At 34.8% G+C, this 21974-nt stretch overlaps 1 protein-coding gene across 7 annotated transcripts in view; it reads left to right on the forward strand.

The window, feature by feature from the left end:
* chb (CLIP-associating protein) overlaps positions 1–21974 on the forward strand; it is a 723643-nt gene that overhangs the window by 141466 nt on the left and 560203 nt on the right. For all 7 annotated transcript variants that reach the window (XM_090405359.1, XM_090405362.1, XM_090405366.1 and 4 more), the window contains exon 9: positions 1566–1642. In XM_090405359.1, coding sequence (XP_090261485.1) covers positions 1566–1642 — 77 coding nt within the window. The remainder of the gene's footprint in view (positions 1–1565; positions 1643–21974) is intronic.

The following is a 21974-nucleotide window of genomic DNA, read 5'->3' on the forward strand; positions in this document are numbered from 1 at the left end:
GTTCTTTGAACAGTTAACCCTAGCTCGATGAGTGTTTTGAGGATGCTATACTGTTTAGAAGGGTGGTGGTGTGACTCTTTACGTAAATACCTTCCTGTATGAGAGAGTTTCCTGTAAATGGAGAAGGATAATAAGCCATTAAGAAGTTGTCACTAGTGTATCTAGAAAGGGGAGACAACTATTATTTTCTTTTTTTATGGAGAGGTTTATTTTGGGATGTTGGCTATTAAGATGCACCAAAAATATATCTAATGTGTCTGGATCATGAAGCCAAAGCAGCAAACACATCATCAACATGGTACAGCCAAACTATTGCTTTAAGTGTGGCTGTGTTTAGTGCTTGGTTCTTAAACATCTTCCATATAGAAGTTAGCTAGGAGAGAGTAAAAAGTGGGGAGCCCATAGATGTCTTCCAGCTGTTTGATATTATTTCTTTCCATGAGAATTAACATGTATAGGTCAATATGAATAATTCAATTATGTAGGTGGGGAGGGGGGGGCTGCATCCTCTTGAACATCCTAGAATTTATAAAGGTCCTTGTGCCTACTATGAACTGACTGGTATATCAATTAACATCTATCTTGAAAAATACAAAAATTAAATCCACGATCATCTGCATCACGCGTTGGGAATTGAAGACCATGTCCTGGATGCTCCTTCATGTAAGATCAGATGGAGGTAAACATCTATATTACATAGAAGTCATAGGTCTATGGGACTATTTTTATAATCAGCATGAACTATGAAGCACTCTCCCAACCTCAACAAGTATGGTTGCATTAATTTACCCAAGATCTGTAAAGCTATCATTTTAAGACTTGATGGCCGGACTTCTCAGAATTTACTTTATGGTTTGTCTGATCGATAGAGGGCACCATGAAATAGGAAACAAAATACAGAAAATTGTAACATTAGTTACAATTTTAATTGTTTTCCATAATTAATTCAGTGCTGTGTGCCCATCACAGTTACAATTGTGCTCTGATGATGCTGCTGCATAGAAAAACTAGCAAAATTTTAATGAGTTTAACGTGCTTATTTTCTCTTGGTGGTGTTTATACTGTGAAGCGTTATTATGAATAGACAGTATAATGGTCCGGAGGTCAGTGAACAATGCACTAGTGTCACTCGGCAGATGCTGCATTCCACATGTTCCAGAAGTATTCAATGGGATTCAAATGAGGAGAGGTAGATGGCTAGGGGAGCCCACAGAATGCTTGGACATGCACTTTAAGCCATGGTTGCACAATGCACGCCTTGTAACATGGAACATTTTTCTTTGCCGGAAGATTTCGGATCTATCCGGCCCCATTTTGCCATGTAGGACAATACCCGGTCTGAAATTGCTAAGTAAGAATTAGCAGGTGTGTTCTATATGTCTTGGCCTCTTTCTGGCCAATCAAACTACTGTTTGGAAACAAGCCAGTTTTGGGCTCGTTTGGGCATGTAGAAAATGGGAAATTACTTTTTGAATTATTGGGATATGAAGATGCACTAAATTGCTTGATATTAATGGTTTATGGAATAGTATTTTGATTTTTTGTTTTCTCCCCATTCTCTCCAGATTAAAAGTATTGTTTGAAAAATTTGATGATATACGAAGCTCAGGAAAACTACTTGCATCAGCTACTACTGACCAAGGTAAAACTAAAATTGTTTTTATTCTAACGAAATCGAATTTCAAATATTTCATAAATCATCGCAATGATATTTTAGCATTATCTCAAAACCAGTACCACAGTGGTTACAAGATTTCATTTAATGTGTGCACCTTCCCACAATAGTTTCATTTCCTAATTTATTCCCATGAAATAATTTTCACTAATAACTATTACTATAAGTATTTACAATTAATAAATTAACACATTCTAAGATTAAGGTTACGTAAAGTACAATATAATTAATGCATACAACTTAGTACCTCACAATATGATGTATATGTTATCCAAACAAGTTTCAGTTAGTTGTAAGTTATATTATTGACTTAAAATTGCCTGGTTTTAAGTCAATAATTAGATGCAGTACTCTTCAATTTTCACTATAGTAAAGTTTACTTTTTATATTGAACTCCTTGATTTGTTTCTGACAGCCAAAGTTGACATGGCCTATTTACACTTGTCAGTCTCCACCCTCAAAAGGTTGCAAACCTATCACACATTTAGTACTATACTATGTGTGCGTGTGGTGGTAGTGGTGGTGGTTGGTGATTAGATAATCTGGTTTCCCTGTTTTAGAGACCAAACATTGAATATTTTCAAGCCACATCTCAGCTTCAGTATGCAGGGTAGTGGTCTGACACTATGCAACATCCACTGCTGATGTCAAATATGTTGCAAACAGTGCATTAATATAGAATGAAAATTGATGTTTTTATTTAGAAAAATAAGCAAAAAATGCTGAGGAGTTTGTGGAGTATTACTTTATATATTGTCTTCTCTGAAGATTTTGATATTGCATTCAGAATAATTTTGGTATACTTTACATACAAAGTATGTGAAGAAAACACCATATTCCATGTAGTAAGTTTCTATAGCATCATAGACATTGAAATCATTACCAAATAAATTTAATTTCAGATTTTTTTTTAAGGGGGTGGGGGAGAATTTGCAGTTTTACTTTTTAGATATACTCCTTTACTTTCAAAGCATATTATTTCTTGTATCATTCTAATAGTATTAAATCTTTCACTTATATAAGTTGAAACAGATAAAAAAAAAAAAAATTTCCTTCAGCATTCTAATAGTATTAAATCTTTCACTTATTTAAGTTGAAACAGATAAAAAAAAAAAAAAATTTCCTTCAGGAAGAATGAATATTTCCTTGCATATGTTTAGTTAAGAATCGTTAAATTGTTTAGTTATACTAGTTGTATTATTTATTAGTTCCAATTGCCCCCCACCCCAGACAAAATAGTTCATTATAGTAAGTATAAAAATATTTCAGTACTTCAGAGACTTACGAACTGCATAAATCAGTTAAGGCATTGATACATATTGTGGTTTTTTACACTAGGAAATAAAAATAAACTTACTTTTATTTGCATTTACTTTGCTGTAAAAAACATTTATTTTGCCGTTCTTAAAAAAAAAAAAATAAAAATAGTAATTGGTTTCAAAGCATAAAGACTGATATTAACTATATTTGCTAATAATTCATTTATGCATTTGATTTTAATCTGCTTATTTCTTGCTTTAAAATACTAATTGTATATAATCATACAATAGTAAAATTCTTTAACTATTGATATGTACCTAGCTGTTACAGATGAAAAAAAAAAATACAAATCTAGTACATTTTTTGTTTTTCCCATTTTTTAAAAGATTTTGATATGGTTTTAATCTCTAATTTTGATATTACTGAAATAAATATATCAATTATATATTTGATTTAATCCTTTATCCAAGTGTAAGCAAACAAAGTTTGCACCTGAAGTATTTTCAGGACTGGGGCAACGCATGGCAAAGGTGGTATAAGTTCTCATCACTTGCCTTAGTATCCCATAATGCAAAGCACATCTCCTTGCAGAGATGTATAATGCTATGCATTAAGGGAAGGGTCACTACCCAGACTGGTTTCGACCTTTATTGAGGTCTCATCAGTGGGAGCCAGAGGTGGTGATAGTAAGGTGAAAATAATGGAGGAGTCATATTTCCCTATGCTAGTTGCCAAAAGGTGTAACACCTTATTATTAAAATTCTCTGGATTAGAGATAAGTTGATGGAAGTTTTTTCATTTGGCTATGCTACCAATTATATATTTGGTTTAATCCTTTATCCAAGTGTGAGCAAACAAACTTTGCCTGAAGTATTTTCAGGACTGGGACAACTTGTGGCAAAGTTGCGTGTAACAGCTAAACAAACTTTCTAGTGTTTTATTCTTGAGTGTGTGCAGACACTACATCTTTAGGAAAACTAAAAAAGCATACTTAGTCACAATTTTAGGGACTGTTTTTTAATATGAAAGATGAGATTTCTTATTTAGCATCTTATGAAAATTTAGTTTGCTTTTCAGGAACAGTTTGCTTTTCAGGAACCAAACTTTGTATGCTTTTAATTAAATGGAAAGTGAGCATTTTACCAGTATTTGGCATTATCTGAAATAAATAAAATATAATTTTTTTTTTCATTTTCCCTTAGAATATTTATTAGTAGAGCCTATTAAAATTGTCTTTTTTGCTTTGTTTGAAATATATGGTAAATTATATTATCTCTCTCTCTTCACCCTTTGCTCTCCCTTTTCATTCTCTCCGAATGAGGTGTTTGAACATAGGTGGCAGTATCTAGCAGAATTTTTATTTTTTTTTAGTGTGGGAAGAACCATATTTTGGAAGTGTCTTCCTATCTGTAAGGATATTTTTAAGTCAATCAAATGTAGCAAGAAAAATTCTCCTTTCAAACAATAATGAATATTAAAAATAAAAAAAACTTTGCCTGTAGTGAAGTAAAGAAAATCATGAAAATTTATAATGACTTGTGTTTCATGCAATCTTACCCATGAAAGGTTAAATGTATAGTACAGTAGTACCATCTTGTGTTAAGGTATTTTTTTATTGTTGTTGTTCTTCTTCCTTTTTTCCCTCTTTTTATCTTACAATGTCGAGGGTTTTCTATTCATTTAACCACAACCGTACACAACGATAAGGTGGTTAGTCCTATGCCTCCCAGTGTATTCTATGTCTGTAGATGTGTTGAGTTCTCAAGGCCGGTTTTCCTGCTTGTGGAATGAAAAACCACAGATAAACTGGGGAGAAAAACCCTGCAGTCCATCCCAAGACTGGCTAACTTGGCTATGTCTGAGAATGATCCTAAGCTCCTCACATCAACGACGAGAATTGAACCCAGGACACTCCTTTCCCAGGAATATGGTTACAAAGCACATAGCCACTAGGCTAAATGCATGGACTGTTCTTTAATTTTATTTATTTTTTTATTTAATCTTCTGAGGAAATGAAGCGAGGCAAATTCTCCTTGCTGACTTTTTTTTTACAATTAAAAAAAAAAACATGTAAATCTTCATATTTAATTCAAAGTTAACCAGAATTGTGACACTTACAAATTATATTTGATTGAAAATCATGACTAGTATTTTTATACAGTACAGAAAAACCTCGAATTTGATATGTGCAATAATCAGTTAGCATGAGTTAGTGAAATGATACTATTTCCCACTTTAAGTGAGTGATAAATCAGTTAATGCGATTATTTTACGTTATGTGAAATTTTACAATACGCAAAATTTTTTGTCTCCAATCTGCAGCGAGCGCCAGCACTTTTCAATGTAGTAGACAGTGGCAGTGTTGCGGATGGTGGCTGGCGACACTCGACATTTGACTCGAAGCTGTTATTGCAAGTGGACATGCAAACTCTGTTCTCTCGTTCAATCACTTTTCCTTCATTTTGCTTTAATTTAGATACCTTATAAGGCTTTATTATATTCAATCCCTGATATGGAAAGCAGCAGAGAAGAAAATTAATTACGTTAGAGGAAAAGCTGAAGAACTTGCTCGATTCCCATTCAGAACAGTTAAGCAATCTCCTTCAATTAGAAGAATAGTATGCATATGAAGAAAAGGAGTGCGAACAAGAAAAGAATGTTATGACTATGAAGTGAAATGCAAAAGAACCTGAGGTACTTTTCAATCACATTGAGCATGATAAGGAAACTTTGTTTGCTGCTGATCCTGATATGGAGAGAAGCTTCGAAGTCTGCCAAAACCTTGATAAAGCGATTGCCAGCTATCGCAAATTGCATGACAAGATGAAAAAGTCGAGCACTATTCAAACATCTTTACTTACTTTTTTTTTTTTTAAAAAAAAGTAGCTTAATCAAATATTTAGACATTAAATAAAAATTTAAGCAATTGATTTTTATCAACTTTGAATTTGTCCTCTAAATATAGCTTAAAATTTTTTTTCAAATTTACACTGATGGATGAATTCTAATTATTCCTATTGTTTATTGTATTCACATAACTCAATTTCGCTTGGCACGCAGTAATTAATCGCATTAAGCGAGGTTTTTCTGCACTGTATCACTACCATCATACTTTCAAAATTTAGCCATTGTATGATATATTTTTTTGAAACAGTGAGTAGACATACTAATGCAACATTTGTTACACACACACACACCTTCAATCTCTCTGTCTTTCTCTCTTTACCCTTTCTGCTCCTTTTTCTTCTCTTCAAATGAGATGTTTGAACACACATGACAATACCTAGTGGGATTTTTATTTTTTACTGCAGGAAGAGAACTATATTTCGGAAGAGTCTTCCTTTCAATCTTGGGTGCATCACGCAAGATTGAAATAAAGATGAAGGAATGTCAGGTGATGCACATCCTATTTTACTGGTTGCTCTCAGTTTATGGAAGTTTTTTCTCATGAGAGTTGGTTGAAAATCTGCGAATGTTAAGTTTTTTTTTCTCCTTACATTCACTGAGAATTTCGACCTTAAGTTCAGGAGATGAAAGAACTTTTTCTACAACTTCAAGTCTTTATGCAAACATTCAGCTAAACTACTCATTGTGACCACCCCACCTGTCAACTACTCCATTACCATCAACTACTCTTGTTATTCTTATTGTACACTGTTACACAGTAGAGCTTCACTACTAACTTATTGGAATAATTGTCTCTTCCATAATGATTTTATGCAATTTCCATGAAGACATTGACTACATGACACATTCCCGAGATATTTCTTTTGCTATGTGCAAAATTACAAACAGATGATAACAGATCAAGTCATAGAAGTGCTTGAGTTGAACTGAAATATATTCACAATAAATGTTCTCACATGCTTGCGAAATTCAGATGCATTTAAAAGTTCTTTGGTAGAGATTTTTTTTTAAATGCAAAAGCATACTCAAGAACACTTGTGCCATTTAGTTTGCTTCGAAATAACTCAAGCTTAGCAATGAAAGAGTTATTTTTTTATGTAATCCAGAAATCCTGCTTAAGCTTCTGGTAAACATAGGTGTTCTTGAATTGATAATGAAATTCATCTCCCACCTAAAAATAATCACAAATATCCATGTCCATGGAGGGATTTGAATTTGCAGCCTGTTGGTCGGAGAGCAGGTATATTCACCACTTGGCCAACTGGGTTGGTGATTGCTATTAATGCTGCATTTTCTAAAGCAGATAAATTTTATTCCTTTATTTTGCATGGAAGTATTATATTCTACACCTGAACTAATTAAAATCTGTGGAAATTCTGCCAATACACTTAGCATTAAGGATCTTGTCGGCACTGTATGATTAGTTGTGAAATGAGGGGAGGTAATTACTAATGCATTTGCTGTTAAATCCTTCCTTTGTTTTGTGCATCTAGTGCAATATTCAGAGATGCTTTAATAATGCAAGCTGATTAAGTCAAAAAAAAATTAATTTTGCATAATGTTAAAAGCAGAGTATGTCAGTGCACTAAATAGTATCTGCACTGTTGATTTCTTTATTCATTTACTGATTTCTTAATTCATTCAGCTGAATGGGCAAAAAAACTTTTTTTTTCTGTTAATTGCTTTGTTTGAAACACTAATCAGTAATATTCCAGAAATAAACAATCAAACATTCCCCTCCCCCTTTTAGATACCATGTGCTGTTTGTTCTAGTACATGGAAAGTATATTTGTAGAGATACTATCTGGTTACAGTAAATGTGCATTATAAATAGGCTTTTAAAGGAGAAAGCAAGCAGTTACAATTGCCTATCCCCTCCCATAATCTAAGAAAATTAGTCAAGTTTGGAAAGGAAGTAATTTCAGGTATGAAGTTGAACAAGCTTGACCTCCAGGTTTTGACTGTCCAAGTGACAATTTTTGTGATTCACAATAATTTGCTTGTCCATTGTATAAAGAAAACATTGCATATAATGCTGCCTGTATTTTGTAATATTTAATTTTATGTTATTAACTTTACAAATTTATCTCTTAAGCCATTCTGTAAACTAAATACTTTGGCAATGAGGAAATCTTCCTTAGGATCTTCATTGTGTTTGCAACTCAAACTGACCTCTCCAATTCGAACAAATAACTGAAAGAATTTAATAAATTTAGTTTAATCCTTTATCCAAGTATGAGCAAACAAAGTTTGTGCCTGAAAGTATCTTTAGGACTGGGGTAAGGTGGTACAACACTGGGCAACTCATTGCAAAGGTGGAGCAAGCTAACATCACTCCTATCTCAGTATCTTTCATAATGCAAAACACATTTCCCTGCAGATATGTATAATGTTATGCATTAAGGGAAGGGCCACTACCCAGACTAGTTTCGACCTTTATTGAGGTCTCTTCAGTGGGAGCCAGGCCCAAGTGGAGATACCAGGCAGAAGCATTAGCAAGGTCATCTCTACCTATAGGAGTTTGCTCACACTTGGATAAAGGATTAAACTAAATTTATTATAGTCTAACCAAGTGAAAAATAAACTTTCAACTGAAAGAATTGCTGAGGTATTTGCTGTCATCAATGATCTGACAAAATATTCTCTGCTCATCAAAATATCTGCTATTTCTCTCCTTTCATTACTGTTGACTAGCTTTTTCCAAATTATTTTTACAATTCCTTAATGATATCGCTCCAAATTACCTTTAATGTTGAGGAGGTAAAAGTAGGGACTTAGCCTTCTTGAATACCTTAGTTACAAGGCAATCAGATAGGTCTTGAATATGCTTAGTCTATCAGAAGCCCACACATACAGGTGGATAGTTACATGCCATTTCACATTATCAGGCTCTACTTATACTTTTTTAACAGAATATTTACAAAAAAAAAAATCCTTGCGAAACTTAAAAAGGACAGTTTTTCCCTCAACCAGACTACTACTACTACTACTACACACACACACACACACACACACACACACACACACACACACACACACACACACACACACACACACAAGGGGATTCTGATGCTTACGGCACCCAAATTTCCAGAGTTCAGACTGGTAGGCCGGTTCTCCTTGAATTTTGAAAACTCGAGTTTTATGGCCAGTCGGTATATAAATGCCATCTTATTATGAAGTATTAATTGTTTTAAGCTAATTATGTACATATCTGATTTTATATTCACAAGCAGTGAAAAAAATTTATATAGGGAGTTGTCAATTTTTTTTTCTAGGGTAAATTTAACATTCCTTGGATGATTTTTGCAGGCTGAGAAAATGATTATCGAATTTGTCAGCTAATCAGTTGTCTTGAACTTTCTTCTTCCTGAACTTAGTCATAATTAAAGATCTTAAGAAGAACTATTTATTATCTTTGCTGATTAATTTAGTCTCTAGTCTTGGAAGAAGTATTTTATTTTTAACCCAATTCTCAGACATAAATTAAAATGGGTTTGAATACTGTCTTGTATACAGTTACTTCAGTGATGTGACTAATTTCTCTCTTATTCCACATAAATTTATTTAGACTTCCTGCCATACCAGATTTGGTAATTCTATTTACATCCATAATTAATTTGCCATATTCACCAAAAAAAAAATTGTTTTTACATAGCCGAAATGTTTTGCTTATTTTATAGGTTCTCCGTTCAAGAAACAGTTGATATTTTTGATTTTTTTTGCTTATTTTCATAACCCCTTTTTTACTACTGTTTATCATACCAAATTAATCATCTTTTTGTTCAATTTAAGTAGGAAATCCTGCAAACTTGTACTGAATTTATTTAGCAGTATAAAGCAAAGAGCTGAGATTAACATCTTCAATTTGGATATCAGATTTAGTGCTGCTTTCCTTCATGATGTGATCCATATAGCTGATGAATAACAGTGGAGATATTTCTGTACCTTATTCATTTCTAACTGCTGACATTTCAACTCAAATGTGGACTATGTATTGCTCTATATAATGTCATACTTGCACCATATAACTGTAGCATTTTGAACAGTTTATATGCAGATTTTAATATTCCTATGATTTTAACTGTTTGCTCTTAAACTGAAAATCTGATCCTGGCAACATCAACAGTTTTTCTTAGCCTTTTCTCAAGTAGTCTTGCATAAATCTTACTTGGCACACTCACTTGGGAAATTCTTCTGTAATTCTGACATTCCATTTTATTTATTTTGTAATTTTTTAATATGTAGCTACTATGAGAAATCCACTCCAATAATCTGAAATTTGACCTACTGGCTAGGCGCCTCTATAAACAAATTATTAGACACCCAACCAGAGAATTAAGAAAAAGGGGTGAAATGGCATAGATTAAAGATATGACAAATGTAACATAATAAACAGAAGTTTTTTTCCCTTTCATATTAACTAGTGCTTGTTTGTAATTAATGTATTTAGTAGCAGCAAATACAGTATGAGAGAGGATAGGAAAGGGCCATTGGAAAAAGTCATCAAATTCCTGCCATGTACCCACAAGGGGTGTACAGGATATGATAGTACTACATGAAACAAATTACATCATTACTAACTTCCTATCTACAATTTTCCTCCAAATCAGTCTGTTACTTGTCAGAACTCCAACATTATCAGATCTTATATTTCTATCATCTAAGGCACTTTGTACCATATCAATCCACCAATATCTTGGTCTTCCTCTGGGTCGTTTTTTTGCCACCCTGGCAGAGAACACTTGTTTTGCTAATCTTTCTTCGCCCATTCTGTTTAAGTGACCATACCACCTGAGATTAGCTCTGCTAATGCATTCCTGGATGCTGACAATATCAAGTTCTTTCCTACTATCCTCGTTTTTAATATGATATTGCCATTGATGCCATCTGTTCACACCTATAATCTTTCTCAGGACTCTCATATCTGCAGTCTCTAGTCTTTGGTCAAGTGTTTTACTTCTGACCCAGCTCTTAGATCGATAAGTTAAAACTGGTTTGAACACTGTTTTGTATACAACTAATTTAGTGTTCCGACTAATTTCTCTCTTATTCCATATGAATTTATTCAATTGACTTCCCACCATACCAGCTTTGTTGATTCTATTGTCTATTTCTATATTTAATTTACCATCTTCAGTAAAAATCGTGCCTAAGTAGCTGAAAAGTTTTACTTGTTCCACAGGTTCTCCATTCACAACACAGTTGACATTTTCAATGATTCTGCCTATTTTCATTGTCTTTGTCTTTTTATTGCTGACCTTCATACCATATCTATTACAACAGTAATTCAATTTAGTCAGAGAATCTTGCCAACTTGTAGCAGATTTATTTTAGAAGTATAACATCATCTGCATAAAGCAAAGAGCTGACATTAACATCTCCAATTTTGATATCATGTTTAATACCACTTTCCTTCATAATGTGATCCATATAGATAATGAATAAGAGAGGGGATAATGTGCATCCTTGTCTCACACCAGATTTAACATTAAACCATCTTCCTCTACTTCCTTAAATTCTAACTGCTGACTTAAAACTCAAATAAAGACTAAGTATTGCTTGATATAATGCCCCATTGACACCATATAACTGTAGCGTATTGAATAGCTTCTCTCTTGGCACCTAGTCATATGCCTTTTCCAAATCGACAAAACTTAAATACAGATCTTTGTTATATTCCCATGCTTTCTCAACTATTTGTCATAAAGTGAAGATCTGATCCTGACAGCCTCTATTTGGGCTGAATCCAGCTTGTTCTTCACCCAGCTTTTCTTCCACAATTCTTCTCAATCGTTTTTCAAGTATATTTGCATAGATCTTGCCAGGAACATTTAGTAGGGAAATACCTCTGTAATTCAAGAGCACAAGCTGACTTATTTGCCAGGAACTTTTGATATGCTTTCTTCTTTTCCTTCACCTCTTTAACTTCCTGTGTCCACCATGGAGTTCTAATTTTTCTATCCTTGCAGACAACTTCACCACATGCCTCTCGCTGAATCAGTCAGGGCTTTCTTCAAGGCTTGCTACTGAATCTCCAAGGTTTGATTCCTGTTCTCAATGCTTTCATTTTTTCTTCAATAATCTTTGTGTATTTTAGTCTACAGTTCACATCTGAGAGTTGCTCAACTTTTATTCACTTTAAAACTTTGTTACATGTTATTCTTTTCAATATGAAATTCAATTTTTATCCTACTCAAGACTAAATAGTGATCACTTCCAATTTCAAATCCTCTGTACACTCTGGTGTTCTGCACCAGGGAGAAAACATCACTATCCACAATAACATAGTCATTGAGACTTTTCTCATTTCTTGCCTCATCTCTCCATGTGAATTTATGCACATTTTTATGTTGGAACATGGTGTTAATAACCAGTCCATGTCCTGAGCAGAAATCCAACAGATATTTGCCATTATTATTAGCTTTGCTCTTTTCTCCAAATTTTCCCAAAATATTTTTGTATGTTTCACAATCATTTCCTACTTTGCTATTTAGATCCCCAACTTTTCCTTTTTCATTGTTCATCCACTTCTACCTTAGTAGAACCTTCTGTGGGAAAATAGGCACAAATAAGTCTCATTGTCCAGTTCCCCATTCTCATATTTGCCCACATTACTCTACTTGAGACTGACTGCCATTCAAGAAGATTAGCCTTGTATTTTGTGTTGAATACTATGGCTACTCCTTCTTTTCCTTGATTGTCATTGCCTGAATATAAAATTTTGCATTTATTGCTCAGAAAGATCTCACCAGTTTTTTGTATTTTTTGTTTGTCACCCCTATTATGTTCATCCTGTACTTATCTTATTCCTCAGCTAGCTCCATTTCTTTGCCATTCAGGCTCCTTATGTTGATAGTACCGATCTTTAACTCTGGTGATGTTGAGTTGGGGTGTGTTTTCAGATTTGTTCCAGTAGCTGACTTTTCGCTGTTCGCCCTGGTTCCCTTGCGAAAACAACTGGGACCTTGTTTAACCGGGCGATGCCCCAGCTGGCATGAAATTTTGTCATGTTGTACCATCATTTTTTATTTTGGTTTAACCAATAAGAATACAACTTGGTCAGCTAAATCCCAAATTGCCAGCCCATCCTCTTTCGTTCAGTATCCAAGTAAAGAACTTTTAAATGTTCTACATTTTACCTCTCTATTTGTTGTATAATATTTCTTTCTTTATCCTTGGCTTCTGTATTTTTATTCATTAAACTTTAACTTTATCTTTTTCCTTTCATGTACTCAGTTAATCTTATTTTCCTTTCTCTACTTTCAGTATTCTTTCCCTGTGCCGGAGATCTCTAGAAATTTAATTAATTATTACAAGCTGTGCCAATAAAGTTCTCCAAATGGCATAAGAAATTATTTATACTTCCAGTAAAGTTCCTCCTCTATAATTATATACAGTCGAGGCTAACTCTTAACTCAAAATTCGTACCAAATTCCAATCTATCCTGCTCACAGGATCGTTTTTTTTTTTTTTTTTGAGAACAGTGCAGTTGCGAAAAAGATCAGATGGCACTCCTCTTAAATATAACAAACATGTTTATTTATACTACAAAGTAATACAAGGTATGCGCTAAAAGGATGCTACTTTCCTTTCCTCTCTAAGCTAAGCACAAAAAAAAAAACATCATATAGGACAAATTCTTAGGCATTTGTCCTATATGATGTTTGCAACAAATACCAATGATCATCATCATCATCATCATCATCATCATCAAATTCCTGCCATGTACCCTCAAGGGGTGTACAGGATATGACAGTACTACATGAAAAAATTACATCATTACTAACTTCCTATCTACAATTTTCCTCCAAATCAGTCTGTTACTTGTCAAGACTCCAACATTATCAGATCTTATATTTCTATCGTCTAAGGCACTTTGGACCGTATCAATCCACCTATATCTTGGTCTTCCTCTGGGTCGTTTTCCTGCCAACCTGGCAGAGAACACTTGTTTTGCTAATCTTTCCTCTCCCATTCTATTTAAGTGACCATACCATCTGAGATTAGCTCTGCTAACGCATTCCTGGATGCTGACAATGTCAAGTTCTTTCCTAATATCCTCATTTTTAATATGATATTGCCATTGATGCCATCTGTTCACGCCTCTAATCTTTCTCAGGACTGTCATATCTGCGGTCTCAAGTCTTTGGTCAAGTGTTTTACTTCTGACCCAGCTCTCAGATCCACAAGTTAAAATTGGTTTGAACACAGTCTTGTATACAGCTAATTTAGTGTTCCGACTAATTTCTTTCTTATTCCATATGAATTTATTCAATTGACTTCCCACGATACCAGCTTTGCTGATTCTGTTGTCTATTTCTATATTTAGTTTACCATCTTCAGTAAAAATTGTGCCCAAGTAGCTGAAATGTTTTACTTGTTCCACAGGTTCTCCATTCACAACACAGTTGACATTTTCAATGATTCTGCCTATTTTCATTGTCTTTGTCTTTTTATTGCTGACCTTCATACCATATCTATTACAACAGCTATTCAATTTAGTCAGAGAATCTTGCAGACTTGTAGCGGATTTATTTAGAAGTATAACATCATCCGCATAAAGCAAAGAGCTGACATTAACATCTCCAATTTTGATATCAGGTTTAATACCACATTCCTTCATAATGTGATCCATATAGATAATGAATAACAGAGGGGATAACGTACATCCTTGTCTCACACCAGATTTTACATTAAACCATCTTCCTGTACTTCCTTCAATTCTAACTGCTGACTCACAACTCAAATAAAGACTAAGTATTGCTTGATATAATGCCCCATTGACACCATATAACTGCAGCGTATTGAATAGCTTCTCTCTTGGCACCTTGTCATATGCCTTTTCCCACATCGACAAAACTTAAATACAGATCATTGTTATATTCCCATGCTTTCTCGACTATTTGTCGTAAAGTGAAGATCTGATCCTGACAGCCTCTATTTGGCCTGAATCCAGCTTGTTCTTCACCAAGCTTTTCTTCCACAATTCTTCTCAACCGTTTCTCAAGTATACTTGCATAGATCTTGCCAGGAACACTCAGTAGGGAAATACCTCTGTAATTCTCACATTCAGTTTTATTTCCCTTTTTATATATGGGTACTATGAGAGCTCTACTCCAATCATCGGGAATTCGTCCCTCTGTCCAGGCTTTCTGAACTATGCAGTGCAGCCACTGTAAGACTCTTATACCACCATACTTAAGCATTTCTGGTCGAATATCATCTACTCCTGCTGCCTTTCCACATTTCAAGCCTTTGATGGCTTTTTCTACTTCAAGTATGGATATGTATTCCTGACTGCATGCCTGGTCAGTGTTTTTTATCATTGTGCTGTCATCACTGCTTGTTTCATTTAGCAGTTTTTCAAAGTAATTACTCCATACTTCAAGGATATCTTTTTCTCCTGTTTTCATTTCACCTTTATCATCTCTAATTCCTTTTACAGCACTCTTTCCTCCATTCCTAAGCTTCTTCAACAACCTCCAGAATATTTTGCCACCTTCTTGATATTTATTTTCTATATTTTTGCCAAAGTCCTCCCATGACTTTTGTTTAGCTAGTTTTACACACTGTTTAGCTTTCTTACATTTGTCTCTGTATTCTGTAAGAGTAAAAGCTGACTTATTTGCCAGGAACTTTTGATATGCTTTCTTCTTTTCCTTCACTGCCTCTTTAACTTCCTGTGTCCACCAGGGAGTTCTGATTTTTTTATCTTTGCACACAACCTCACCACATGCCTCTCTGGCAGAATCAATCAATGTTTCCTTCAGAGTTTGCCACTGAATCTCCAAGGTTTGATTCCTGTTCTCAAACTCTTTCATTTTCTTTTCAATAATATTTCTGTATTTTAGTCTACAGTTTACATCTGAGAGCTGCTCAACTTTTATTCGCTTTAAAACTTTCTTACATGTTATTCTTTTCAATATGAAATTCAATTTTATCCTGCTCAAGACTAAATAGTGATCACTTCCAATTTCAAATCCTCTGTACACTCTGGTGTCCTGCACCAGGGAGAAGACATCACTATCAACAATAACATAGTCAATGAGACTTTTCTTATTCCTAGCCTCTTCTCTCCATGTGAATTTGTGCACATTTTTATGTTGGAACATGGTGTTAGTAATAACCAGTCCATGTCCTGAGCAGAAATCCAACAGATATTTGCCATTATTATTAGCTTTGCTCTTTTCTCCAAATTTTCCCAAAATATTTTTGTATGTCTCACAATCATTTCCTACTCTACTATTTAGATCCCCAACAAGGACCAACTTTTCCTTTTTCATTGTGTCAGTTGCTTTTTCTAAAGCCTCAAAAAATTCCTCCACTTCTACCTTAGTAGAACCTTCTGTGGGACCATAGGCACAAATAAGTCTCATTGTCCAGTTCCCCATTCTCATATTTGCCCACATTACTCTACTTGAGACTGACTGCCATTCAAGAAGATTAGCCTCATATTTTGTGTTGAATACTATGGCTACTCCTTCTTTTCCTTTATTGTTATTGCCTGAATATAACATTTTGTATTTATTGCTCAGAAAGATCTCACCAGTTTTGGTCTTTTTTGTTTCAGTCACCCCTATTATGTCGATCTGGTACTTATCTAATTCCTCAGCTAGCTCCATTTCTTTGCCATTCAGGCTTCTTACGTTGATAGTACCGATCTTTAACTCTGGTGATGTTGAGTTGGGGTTTGTTTTCAGATTTGTTCCAGTAGCTGACTTTTCGCTGTTCGCCCTGGTTCCCTGGCGAAAACAACGGGGGCCTTGTTTAACCGGGCGACGCCCCAGCCGGCATGAAATTTTGTCATGTTGTACCATCATTTTTTATTTTGTTATATAATACCAATGATGTGAATTATTAAACAATTAAATTAGATAACTATTAACTATCAGCCCATTTACAGTTTAGGAATTTCCATGCTTTGATTAATTATAATCTCAAATTCCAACCTTCACATACAAATATAACATTCTTTAAGCAAACTACTTCTCATAACATTATATTTCTTAATTCTATAATCTTGTCAGTTCTTCTGAACCATTTCTTTACAGTACAACGTAAGTTAAAATTTTCATTAATGTCTTACAATTACTTTAAAACAGATTCTCTCTATGCGAACAAGTATTCAGTCTAATGTAGATAGCAGTTCTATGAATTCAGTCTTTCTAAACAGTCCTTCACATCATAAATAAAGAGTTTTGCAACAAAATTTAACTCGCATGACTCTTCCATAGTTACAGTGCACTTAGTCGTATTTCCTTTACAGACTTATTCTGGATCTCCCTCTATGCTAGGGCTTGATCTATCACTTTAGACGTTTCATGGACACCGTGTTCTCACTTGGCTGGAGCGCGATCTTCTGGCGTTGTAGGCACTAGGAGGTAAGGTCTGATGGTCAAGGCTTTGTCATCCTGGTCCTGGGCCGCTATTCGCTCTGTAAGGTTTCACCTCCGGTTACCCTCCGCGACTTCATCCAGAATCTGACGTAGTTCATGGATTAACTCCCTCCTTTTCTCCTGGCATCAAATCTGCTGATGCTCGATAGTCCCTGTATTATCCTTTTATTTGGCTCCTCGCAGGACCCTGCGCGAAGGTTTTAGACCCCAGATATTCCCGTGCAAACTTTGAAGTAAGGTCTGAGACCCCCCCCCCCATACCTTTCACGTGCAAACTCTTATCCTTCTAGAAAGTGCAGACTTCTAGATCTCCCTGAAGTGTACGTTTAATCCCTTTTACAGCATAGCGCAACAGCTTCTGATGTATACCGCCCTCTTTTGCTATTGACCTTGAAGGCAGTATCGGACTGCTTTGGTTACAATAGGTTTCTTTTTCACCCAATACTAAGTGATAACATCAAATACATTTCCGAATTCTAAAGTATTGCCCTTGAACTTCTATTTTGAGATATTTGTTTACTCTATTCTAGCATGTTTAATTCCTCTGGGTCTCTATGGATGGGCTTTGGTATTTACTTATATAGATAAATTCTAATATATTTCTGATTTCTAGGGCATTTTCCTTTGAACTACATATTCATATATCTTCTATTTACATAGTATCATGCTAATTTTTCTGGGCTAATTTATATAGGCTGTTAGTATTATTTACACACAAAATTTACAAGTTTACTTTTTTGTGAATTTTTGATGTGACTCCTGTAAAAGTCGATGCAATAAAATTTTGGAAAAATTATGATGCTGTATCGAATTTTACACTACATAGTATGAAGAACTTAGAGGTAGATGAGAATGAGGTTCAAGAGCCATTGTGTGACCTGGATAAGAATTCAGCAGTAGGGGTTGATGGGATATCAGCACACATGCTAAAGAAATGTTCAGCCAAATTGGCTGTGCCCTTTACATGTTTGAACTTGTCTCAGCTCAGGAAAGATAACAGGCACAGGAATGGCAAGAAATATGATATCTCTGTTGTTGTTGCACAAGGGTGGTGGAAAAAACCTATGTCTAACGATCAACTTATCAGTTAGAATGATGGTGGTGAAGATTTTAGAGAACTTAGTAAGAGCTTATATACGGAAATGGGTTAACAGATGGTCCTCTTTGCAAAGAACTGCATAGGTTTAAAGGGAGGTCATGTATTAGCAGTTTGCTCATATTTTATAATTTTATGGCTGAGTTGGATAATCGAATGGATACAGTATGATACTTTTGGACTTTGTTAAGGAATTTTATAAATACCACATGAAAGGCTGTTTCATAAATTGGTGAATATGGGATTGGAATATAAGCTATTGGCTTGGATAAATGGGTGGCTGGTAGTTTGATTAGAAATTCTAATCAAGTGGAAGAACATTCTACTATTATCGTCGATTTCCTGTATATATCCTCAGGGGGTGTTTAGGATATTATGATAGTATTACATGAAAATATTTCATCTTTACTAACTTCCTGAATGATAAATGCACGTAAACACAAGAAAGATATTTAATTAACCAGATATTTCCGTCTGGAAATAGCAGACCATCCTCAGTGGTATTACAAGAACAGTTATAAAAAAATACAAGCTGGAATATTAACAATAGATTGTTTGAATTCTGTTTCATGCATAGTGATATAACATCATGCGGATTGTTCTATTTTAAACGATCTATTGTTAATATTCTAGCTTGTATTTTCTATAACTGTTCTTGTAATACCACTGAGGATGGTCTGCTATTTCCAGACTGAAATATCTGGTTAATTAAATATCTTTCTTGTGCTTACGTGCATTTATCATTCAGTCTTATGTCACAAGTATCCTTAAAACAGCAAATTACTAACTTCCTATTAAGAATTTGCCTCAAAATTAATCTGTTATAACTCCAATATTGCCAGACTTTATATTTTGGACTTGTAAAGCACATCTTATTGCTGTCAATCCACCTAAAGCATCTTCCTCTTTTTTTTTTTTTTTTTTTTTTTTTTTTTGCCATCCTAGCAAAATAACACTTGTTTTGCTAACTTTTTCTCTTTTGTTGTATTTGATTGATCATCTTCACTTGAGGTTAAGCTCTGCTCACACATTCCTGAATGCTAATAGTGTCGAGTCCTTTCCACCATTTTTACAAGCTGATATATAATTCTTCCATCACTTTTTTTTCTACTAGCTCCATGTTGATAATTTTTTTTTTAAGTTTCATTAACTAAGCACTTCTCTTACTGCACTTTTGCATTCCCTATCAAGAGAGTCATCTTCCATGTTTTGTTCATAATATTCATGAAGCTGATTATTATCACTATTCTTTTCCTGTCTCCCAAACTTATTTAACCTTCTGATGCTTAAAATACATTTAGACATTTCTCTTTCTAGATAGTTCTTGAATAGCATCTAAGCAGCACTAATTTCCTTTAAACTCAACTCCTGATTCCATGATATAGCTGTACCTTAACTTTTCGTATTCACCTTATGTAGTTGCACATATATCCTTTCTTCACAGAAGTTTTCGTATATCTGGTCACCACCCAGGTAATCATTTTATGGTCACTCTCACCAGCCTGAAGGAAACACCTCATTTATAACATCTCTCATGAGATATCGAATCCAAGACCCTTGTTCTTTGCACATGCCTTTTATTACATAATACTGCCCAAGGTAGTTGCCTATAAAAAAAAACTTAAATTTATTGTTTATTCCTCATTACATTATATATTACTATAATTAAAATCACCCATAATTACTTTTTTTCTTATGTGTTTAGACTAATTTGCTTATATATTTCATTGTCATTCACATTACTAGATCTATAGTAACATTTAAATGTCATTCTTCTTTCGCGACTTTAAATTTTTCAGGAAATGACAACATATACTAAAATATGAATTAAACTTTAATCAATACTTTCTTATTTCAGCAATGTTACATTGCCATCTTCTGGGAACATAAAACTATGATATGTGCATGCAGGCACTAACAAAGAGCAAATGAGGCTGAAAAAGGCAACTGGTGTTGATCCTAAAGGTGCCCCTTAGCAGGCTAAATTGGGTTGTTTTGGCTGTTGAGCTGATGTTCTAAGGATACAAGCTTCCCAAATTTGGGACAGTCTCATGCACCCAATTTGTTGAGATTTGGGAAGTTTTTTTTAGAGCTGAGGCTGATCCCAAGAACAATCTTTCATATTTATATTTGCTATGGTGTAGTAAAGTGGCTTTCTTCCAGTGTGTTCTGTGGTGGGTATCTAGTGCATGGTCCACAAGTTCTGAGTGGCTATATTGGTGAAACCAGATGTAGTCTTTGTGTTTGGAAATCCTAATATTAGCTGTCCTGCCTGTTTGGCCATAGTAGGACAGTTTACAACTGCAAGGGACCTGCTATGCTCCAGGTAGGTCTAGGGGAAGTGGCTGGTCTTTGGTGGAGCAGATATGGAATGCCAATTTCTTATGTGGTTTGTAACAGGTAGTCGGGTCATATTTTTTTAGGATTTTTGTGAGATTTTCAGATGTGCCCCAGATATATAGGATTGTGATGGATTTAGTGTAATCTCTGTTAAGAAGGGGGGGGGGGGTTGTGGTTAACCGGTTTTAATATTATCTGGATTTTTTTGGGGTTGTAGCCATTGGCTGAGAAGGTGTTAAGGATATGGTTAAGTTCAGTAGTTAGGACATGGTTGTCTGAACAGATTAATTTAGCCTTGTTATATAGGGTTTTTATAATCCTATATTGCTGTAAGGGGAGGGGTGTGATTGTTGGTGAATGTATCTACCTGTATGGGTTGGTTTTCTGTAAACAGAGAAAGCTAAGGTTCCATCAGGCTGGCATGTAATCAGTGTCTAGGAAAGAGAAACTATTGTTTTCTTTTTCCAAGGTGAACTGGATTCTGGGGTGTTGATTGTTTGTGTGTTACGAAGTTGTGGAGTGTGTCTAAGCCGTGTGGCCAAATAAAGAACACATCATCCACATAGCATAGCCAGACAGTTGGTTTTTGTGGGGCTGAGTTTAAGGCTTTTTCTTCAAGTCTCCATAAAGAAGTTTGCTGGTGGGGGGGAGAGAACCCATGGCTGTACTCTGAGTAGAATTTTCCCTGGTGAACTGAAATAGGGCTGATATATCAGGAGGAAACTTACCTTGGATGAGATCTAAGGTATCTTTGAGTGGGACATTTGTGAATAAGGAGGAGACATCAAAACTGATCATTATGTCAGTGTGTTGGAGGGAGAGGTTCTCTATACTGTCTTTAAAGTGGGCAAACTAGCAATGTTCATTGCTAGCTTGCCTGGCTAGCCAAGCATGACACGTTTTCAAGTCAGTTCAGTCCTCTAATAAACAAGGAGGTGGTCTAGCACTCTACAGTGAGATTTGCATCCATGATCTGTTAGTTAGAAAGTTGAGACACTATTTTGCACGGTTGGCTAGCCAGGCAAGCTAGCAATGAACATTGCATGAAAGTATTTCATGCTAGTGTGATGCCATTTAGAGCTTGAATAAGAAAGAAATGGTGAAGAAAGCAGTTGTGAATTACAAGAAATATGAAGAATTAAGTAAATTTCATGTTATTGAGAGTTCAGGTATAAAGACAACATGATTCTAAGATATTTAATAGTTTTATAATTCTCTGCTATTTCGTATACCTTTTACATAGTGTTAAATATCTGTTATTTCGTATACCTTTTACATAGTGTTAAATGCTAGGATA

Source organism: Typopeltis vanoorti, chromosome 15 (assembly GCF_054136105.1).
Source record: "Typopeltis vanoorti isolate ZY-2024b chromosome 15, IOZ_Tvanoo_1.0, whole genome shotgun sequence".
Taxonomy (NCBI): Eukaryota; Metazoa; Arthropoda; class Arachnida; order Uropygi; family Thelyphonidae; genus Typopeltis; species Typopeltis vanoorti.